Source organism: Pleurodeles waltl, chromosome 1_2, assembly GCF_031143425.1.
Source record: "Pleurodeles waltl isolate 20211129_DDA chromosome 1_2, aPleWal1.hap1.20221129, whole genome shotgun sequence".
Classification (NCBI taxonomy): Eukaryota; Metazoa; Chordata; class Amphibia; order Caudata; family Salamandridae; genus Pleurodeles; species Pleurodeles waltl.
Genome location: NC_090437.1, coordinates 412,968,279 through 412,977,205, shown reverse-complemented (window position 1 = coordinate 412,977,205; position 8,927 = coordinate 412,968,279). Strand labels below are relative to the sequence as shown.

General features: G+C 42.9%; 1 protein-coding gene across 2 annotated transcripts in view; it reads right to left on the bottom strand.

Moving 5' to 3' along the window:
- Positions 1–3,626: 3,626 nt before the first annotated feature.
- ABCA1 (ATP binding cassette subfamily A member 1) overlaps positions 3,627–8,927 on the bottom strand; it is a 176,342-nt gene continuing 171,041 nt past the window's right edge. For both annotated transcript variants that reach the window (XM_069240375.1, XM_069240383.1), the window contains exon 50: positions 3,627–7,357. In XM_069240375.1, coding sequence (XP_069096476.1) covers positions 7,217–7,357 — 141 coding nt within the window. In that variant the 3' untranslated portion in view covers positions 3,627–7,216. The remainder of the gene's footprint in view (positions 7,358–8,927) is intronic.

Here is an 8,927-nt window from a genome sequence, read left to right as displayed (position 1 = left end):
CCATAAATCTAGTATTTAGGGGCACGCCCGGACCTTGCTCACCAGATTCCTGGTGACCTCAAGAAAGAAGAAGGAAGCAGAGCTGGCCCCAGCAGTGAGGACTCCAGATGACAACTGACTTTTCCAAAGCCCTGCCGGCCTGTCTGCAGCTTCAAAGACTCCTGCTACAAAAAAGGCGATGCATCCTTCAGGACCAGCAACCTCTACAAACCCCCAGAGGACTGCCTGGCCAGCAGAGGACCAAGAACCCCAGAGGACAGCAGCCCCGTTCATACAAAACCTTCCAAAAGAACTCCAGAACTGCCCTGGAACCCTGAGCCTTGCCCCCTCTGCACCCAATGCCCACAGCCCGAGTCCAGGTGGCCCACCGGTCCGGGGAAGGTCCCTAGCTGATTCCGACCTCAGGTCCATCCTGGGTTGACCCCTTCCTGGCTAACACAATGACACCTGCAGCGTGAATGCAGAGAACCCCCCTGACCATGACCAGATCTGATGAAGATTCCTGATGCCCAAAGGCTTCCCTGTATCTGCAGCCCCCTTGCATGGGGAATCTAACTGACAATCTAGCAACATCAAGTGGGCACCTCTCCTCTTTGTCCAACCTTTGGTTTTCCAGAACCGACCCCATGGACCCAGCCTGCAGCATCTTTCTAACCCCGGGGTTCCTGCATTGAAAAAAAGTGGTAGCCTGATGCTGTGTTTGCACCCTGCACCCGGCCGCCCCTGTGCCACTGAGGGTGTGTGTTTGGTGATAACCTACGGCCCGCTCAAGGTGCTGACCAAAACTCCCAGGCCTGTGTCCTGAAACCACTGATACTTACCTGCAATTTGTTTTCTACAGAGCACCTCCACTCCTCATAGAAATCCATTGAAAACCCAATGGCAAATTTGACCCCTGCACCCGGCCTGCCCCGTGTTGCTGGTAGTGCACTTTTGGGTTAAGCTTGAACTTTGACCTGTGGACATCTTAACCCCCGAAGACTGGGATCGTAAGTCAAGTACTTACCTGTTAACTGTGCCAACACTTTTCCTCCCCTAGGACTGCATTGGTTCCTATGGGAAATTGCACAGTCAACTTTTAAAATTTAAAAGTGTTAGGGCCAGATGTAGGAAAGCTTTAGCGACTCGCAAACGGCAAAAAACGCCGTTTGCGAGTCGCTAAAGCCCATCTGGTTTGTAGAAATGCATTTTGCGAGTCGGAACCGACTCGCAAAATGCATTTCAGAGTCGCAAATAGGAAGGGGTGTTCCCTTCCTATTTGCGAGTCGCACTGGTATGCAATTCCATTTGCGACCGCGAAAGCGGTCGCAAATGGACTCGCAGTTACCATCCACTTGAAGTGGATGGTAACCCAGTCGCAAACGGGAAGAGGTCCCCATGGGACCCCTTCCCCTTTTGACTGGACCAAAAAATAATTTTTCAGAGCAGGCAGTGGTCCAATGGACCACTACCTGCCCTGAAAAATACCGAAACAAAAGGTTTCGGTTTATTTTTCAAAGTGCAGCTCGTTTTCCTTTAAGGAAAACGGGTTGCACTCTGAAAAAAAAAAAACTGCTTTATTTCAAAGCAGTCACGGACATGGAGGTCTGCTGACTACAGCAGGCCTCCATCCCCGTGAGTGCCCTGACTCGCTATGGGGTCGCAAATTGCGACCCACCTCATTAATATTAATGAGGTGGGTCTTTGCGACCCCATAGCGACTCGCAGAAGGTGTCTGAGACACCTTTCTGCATCCCAAATTGCGACTTGCAATTTGCGAGTCGCAGGGACTCGCAAATTGCAAGTCGCAATTTGGGAAGTTGCTACATCTGGCCCTAACTTACTTGTAAACTGTTTTATCTGCCAAGCCTAAACAAAATACATTTGATACATATGGTTGATATCTACTGACAGCTGTCCTTATATGCACAAAGACCTTTTGGTTCTAGCACTATACCTCATTTGGTATAGTATAGACAAAGCCAGCTTCTTACACTAGTATTTAGCAGTGCTGGCAGTGGGTTCATAGGAACAACTTTGGATCCATGCACTTTAAAAAAAATAAAAAATTAAGCAATGTAAAGCAAAATGATGCAAACAATGTAAATATATAACATTCAAGCACCAAGAATATATCTAGGTAGGTAGTGCAGTCTGTTTGACAGGCTTTTTGTTTGTTCCTGCAAAGTTTCCTACATGGGTGGGAATGTCGAAGCGACCCTCTGTGATCAAGTCATGGGTGGTTGGTATTCCTTTTTGTTATACATTATTTGGTCTTTGTAAATAGAGATGTTTAATATTTTATAAATATGCAAAAGGAAGAGGCTACAGGTAATCAACTAGAAAAGTTACATGAGGTAGGATGAACTGTGATAATCTGACGCACAGAATTAATTAAGGAACTTCAATGAAGGGTCAGGCGAACTCATGTCACTCGGCACTGTTGTGGAATCTGTATAAGCTTTCATTGAAGATCAGAAGTCACGTTTTCTTTGTCAACAAAATAAAAAAGGCTGTGCTGCAGCTACGTATTAACATGGAGGATTAAAGGAGTCCATGTGGTAAATTACAGTATTTCCAATACACCTTCTTTGGGCCTCCAACCCAGAATGACCTGTCTTCACGTTATGTTATGTTATGTTATGTTATGTTATGTTATGTTATGTTATGTTAAAGGCTTTGATATAGAGTAAAGGACTCACACCAGAAAAATGTATCTTAGTGCTTTGCAACCAGAAAAATAGCAAGTGCAGGTAGACAAGTTCAAACATTCACGTTTTTAGAAGTGTTTTAAATGTTGGAAAATCCTGGCACATCTAGATTTGCAAAGGAAGCTTGCTCCAGTGGAGTGGAGCACGATATGGAAAAGATCTGCTGTCAAATCTGGAGGTGGGGATCGATTTTTAGTAAAGTTTGATTTGATTATAATTTAAGCAGTCACGTAGGCTGGTGTAGACTGAATCTGTCATGCAAGTATGAGGGAAGCCGTTTGGTTAGTGCCTTGCGGGTCAGGCAGCACAGTTTAAAGATGGCCCGTTTCCTGATAGGGAGTCAATGGAGGGCTTTCAAAATGGGAGTAGAGGATGAGCGAGAGGGGAGGTTGCAAATTAGTCTGGCCAGCAATGGCTCGTTTGCTGCTACTAGTAGTACATTCCCATAGACCAGGTGACTCGTAATCAGTGCCTGAACTAGGGGTTTTCTTGATGAAGTGGGGAGTCATGGAATTATTTTCCTAAGTAGAAGCATAGTGGAAAAATAGGTGCCACATATTGTGCTGACTTGGTCCTTCATGGAAAGTGCCTGGTCCAACTTAACAATGATAATTTTTTACCACCTGTTTTCGGCAAGGAGTGGGGCCTCATTCAGCAGGCCACCTGTCCGCTGACCAAGACTTCTGACCCTTGCCAAACAACACTATCTGTTTTTTCTCCATTTAATTGGATACAGTTGTTGGTTCATGGAAACTATCTTTGCGAAGATATGCTTAGTTGGGTAGGATGTGACTGCACAGGGGGCTGCCAAGATTAAAACAAGAGGAAAGACTTAAAACCCCATCAGTTGAACCAAGTTGTGTCTTCTCTTTCTCTACACTGGTCTGAATTATGAGATACACACATTTTTCATTTATTTTGTGCATGAAAAACAGGCAATGGTCACAGCTTTTATTTTGTTTTTGTGACTTACATTATGTAATACAAGGCAATTAAACATATAAACCTGCCTATGTGTGTAATATTTCACATAAACAGTTATATGACAATACACTTTTTTTCTTCTTTTTCTTTCTTTTCATGAAAATGACAACTTTAGGACTTCTTGTAGAAATCTATATTGTAAAACCTTTGTCTAGTATTTGCAAAGATAATGGGTATTCCAGTGCAAAATTAGATCCCATTACAGAAAACATAAAGTGCTTGGAATGAAGGACCAACAGTACGGAGAAAAACAACACTTCTCAAGGGGAGTGGGCCCTGTGGGAGAAATGTCAAATGTTAAGTCCTTATTGAAACACAAACAATACTATAAAATCAATACCACCATGTAAAAGCAAGCAAGTGGTCGTTTTGATTTGATGAGACCAACCATCAGGCATGCAGATGCTCCCTGTTCCACTATCTTATGGGAGTTTTTGAAGTAAAAGTGGACACAAGTGATATAAGTATTTGCTTGACTGTCAAAACATTGGCCTATGACACAACTGTGTGATGAAAGGAAGGGCCACCCCAAGGGTAGGATTGTGCGACGTGCAGGTTTTAGGGCAAAGCAAGACTAAGTATACATCACACTATTCACATCACTTGGCCCTACATATAGCAAATGCTGTACTGTGCCAGACAAAATAGCTGGCACAATATCATTTTAACTAGGGCTCAATAACATATCTTGTAAGGGCCCCCTGAGGTACTTGTCATAAGGCATAGTCTTTACTGTAGGCTGGTGATGGGGGTACTTATTGGGGAAAGGGCACCTTTAAGACATGGCAGTTCAAGAGTGTGCAGAAAGCAATCAGATTGAGAATGTTGAAAACTACTGCAGAGCAATGCTTATGGGTTTCAGCAACAGGCCACTTCTAGCAGCAACGTCTGCAATACCCCGTTAATTAACCTCAAATCTCAGATGATTACAAAACGTTGCTGCAGAAAGACTTTAAGACAGCCCGAGGTATTGCATTTCCACACATCTCCCTACATCGTGGTGGAGCCACAGGCAGTAAATACATGTGTTATTCTAAACAGATTGAGGAAATGACCAAAAAGATCTGTAATGAAATCCACAGAAATGTACACACAAAAACTGTGGCATAAACTGTGGCATAGGTCGTCGTCTCCTGATAGGGAGCAGGGAAACTGAGTATCGCTCTTAGATCACTGTATGCATGTGGTTGGCACTACATGAGGCTACAAACATTAGCATTCACTATGGAAAAATAAGTATAGATGTACTATTCTTAATTTTACATCCACTTCCCTCAATGACATAGTGGTAGTCGATACAGTCGATGAAGTATTTTTAAGGCTGATACTTCAACCAAAATACAGCAGCAGAATGCTTATAAAAGGACTTAATTTGAAATGGTCATGTGTTCAGGGTTCCTAAAATGATCAATCATAGGAACAGCAGGAGGCAAAAACAAACTGCTTTTTTTATTTTTTGGGAAGCGACCCTCCATACTGCACCCCCCATCTCTTAGTGAGCTACTCTCTCACTGACAAGAAAACTCACAAACATGCAACAGTTTTCAACTCTGTGATAGGTTCAGATCATATCAGAGCTGGTGATATGCAGGGCTAAAAGCTGGCACAAAAATGTTTAGCCACACCTGCTGACATTTGAAGACTGAAAATAGGTGTATTCTAGGCTAGAAAGATATGTAAAGAGACACCCTGAAATATGTTTTCTAAGGTTTGGAAAATGGATAAAGTAGAAAATCACATTACAAACGGTGACCTTTCGGTTTGGAACTCACCAAATAGGAGGCAGTTCTGACACATGGCATAGTGTCCCCAGTGTTAACCTGAAATTATAGGCTGAGAGCAGCTCTTGATGGAGTCTTCCTCCACACGTTTCGTGCAGAGATAAAATCCCCTCAGTCACAATAACCACCAGTGACTGATATCAAGCGGTGATGAGCAGGTCATCTGCTTTTCTTAATAACATTTATAGGATGCATTTGTGTAAAAGGTGCTTGTAATATTGACCTCTAGGTCACAATGTATGATAAGAACAGGGCATGACAAGACCTCAAGGGAAGAGTTTCTTTTTTGGCATTAGTCTGCAGTACATTGATTAAGCCTAAAAAATCAGGTACAAAATATTTAATATTTCTACTCAGATTAGGAGGCTGTAGGGTGGCATGGATGTGAAAATGGCTCAGTATCCGATTTGTGAATTACCCTGTGCATGGCACGAAGGACTGGAGCAGGCCATTTAGCAACTGACTACCAATATCCATCTGTTGCTGAAGAATAAGTGACTTTAATTTCCAAAGTTAGCCTTGATGTTTGCGTAGTTTTGGCTTACTAGTGGCACACTGATCTGCTTCTGGTTCCCCATCCCACTACATCCACTCCATTAACACAAAGGAAAGAAAATGAAATCATCTCTACACGCAGCACCAAAGTGGCACACCCTTTTTTCTCAGTTCTCATAGCAGTTATCTTCCATTGCCGGCAATGGAATATTTGTCAGGTTTTATAGCATGAAGAGGTCAAGATGGCTTTTATTTATAGGAAATGCTATCCTGGGTTAACAGATGATAGCGCAGTTATGCACTGTGTCATTGTACTGCCTAGTATATTGCCCAAAAATCATCACATTGGTGCCACCGTGTATTTGACTGTACTATTGCATTTCTTATGAAGACTTGTCAGTACTTGATAAGGTTAGTCAGCCCGCACCTCCATGATGGTAAGTGTAAATGGCCAGTGACATGGGCAAGGAATCAGCAGTGTGGGCGGAAACCTTCTCCAAAGAGGCGGTCTACCTACCAGACATGGTGGAGAAACCTTACACTGAAAAGAATGTTCATTAATACTCCGGCTGCATTGCTGGCAGCATAAACAAACAGAATTGAAAGTATTAACCATTCTTGGCAGCATCTTTCCCAGAGGTAACCTGATTCGAAATGGTAAAGGGAGAGACACTGCAACCGCACGTGCTGTCCTGTAAGAAAAGACTGAGTGCTGGTAGTGGATACGTTTATGAAGCCATAACACAAATCCAAGCAGACCACGATGCATCAACCTGGTCATCTCTTTCACGCAAAAAGGATACCAGAGCGGACACGGCATTAGTGTACTAATGTACCCTAAAATTGCAATAAATAATCACTGGCCAAGATATAGCAATGTTGTTCAAACTAACAATAACACAAAACTAATAGAAAAAAAAACAAAAAACGATGGCGTACAACCCACGGGATCCAGCGGGTACGATGCTGCAGCTTCGTGTACTGCAGTCAAGCTCTATTAGCTACTTTCAAGTCTTCTGTTGGAGAACAGTTCAGGAAGGCAGAGTCCCGGGGAAGCTGTCTCACACAATGGAATTTCGTTTCTCATTGCATTGAATTGCATTGCATTGAACTGCGTCAGTAGTGTCCAGTTTTTATTCCATTTATCCCTTCAGATTTTCCTGACCTTGTTCTGCTGAAGCGTCACATCCCCAGCAGTTGCTATCGGAACAGCGATCCTCTAATACACTCTTCAGCCGCAAATAGTGCAGGTCACAACGTAGACCGTCACACACAACTTTCTTTCACTTTCTCATCCTTTAAAAAGGATGTGAGGAGTGCAACGTCTACAACAGTCTGGTTTTTGTGCAATGACATGTCCTTGAGATGGTCATCATCACTTTGGTCCTTGGCAAAATTTACAAATACCTGGAGAGGAAGACAAAGGAGTCACTTTTGGTATGTCATTTCCTTTCAGGTTTTTTTCAGTGCATGCATCACTCAGATTGCGTTATTCCTTCTGACACACATAAAATGATTACTGGAGAACTGGGTAATAACACCTATCAAAGACTAGATGTTCACTGTTACTATAAGAAAGTGGCATCTGCCCACCAACCATTTCTCTCCACCGTTGCATTTACCTCACAGCTCACTAAGGGCCAGATGCCTCATGCTCCTGGTTTGCATTTTTTAAATAGCGAATTTTAAGTAATCGCTATTTAATAAATGCAACATGGGATGTATGAAAATTGCGAGTCGGTAATAGCAATTTCTTAAAATTCGCAATCGCTATTAGCGAATCGCAATTAGGGAATGGGACTCCACTCATCCCTTTGGGCCTAGACCCATAGGTGCGAATGGTTTTGCATTGTCTAATTTGCGATTTCCAGTTAGGGATTTGCAAATTAGGTAATGCAAACCCCAGGGTGCTGGGGGCCTAAGGCCCCCTTTGATGCACCCCAAAAAAAAATATTTGTGGACATGGGAAGAGCACACATGCCCTAAGGGCATGTGTGCGCTACATGCCATTAAAAAAAATGCATTTATAATGCACTTTTAAAAATTGCACATGCTTACCATCAACTTGGATTTGGTGGTAATTGCATTTCCTAAATGCCCAATTCGCATTTAGGAAATGCTTGATACATGTGCTTTGAAAATCGCAAATAGGAATTCCCTATTTGCGATTTCCTATTTAGAGAATCGCAATGTGCGATTCTCTAAATGAAGTCGCAATTTCAGGCAATCGTTATTTTAGCAATTCCTTGAAATTGCATGGGGAATGCCTTTCATACATCTTGAAAGGCATTTTTGCATTCGCAAACGGCCGAATTTTGCGATTCGCACTGTTTGTGAATGCAAAATTGTTTGATACATATGGCCCTAAGTTTTTCTCTATCTCTTTCCATTGCTTGGTGCAAATTATCTGTTTGGTAGTCTTCATGGCTTTTTTATTGGGTTCCTAAATCTACTCCCTGCTTGAATTAATATGCTGTGCATATTGATAAGCCTGAAATTGTATTTATCCATCGCTTCCAGTGAGAGGCTTTCTGTGGTGTGAGGAAGACTATAGACTACAGTATCATTGCGGAGGTGCTCATAGTTCCAGGTCATCAACCATGAAAAAACACTGTATATCTCCGATGCTCTCCAGCTATCCTCTGCATTATATTCAACTGGATCCAATGGGGATGTGACAAGATGTGTTTATTTACACAGCTTAGTGCTCTGGGCGGAGTGTGCTGCATGTGCATTTCTAGGCGGTAGAGGGATTTCTTAAAAAATAAATAAAAGTTTGGGCCTTATAATTCTGGCAAAAACAACAGTTTCCGCTACACATTTGCCTGCCTCTGTAAACCAGGTGATCTTTTTCGAACTGGTCCGCCTCCAAACAACCAGTATAGATGGATGGCCACTTTGGAGCAGTCCTGACACCTGTCCCGAGACAGCTGCATGGATTCTGCTCCACCCTTGGCCTGCTAGAGATGCTTTCGGG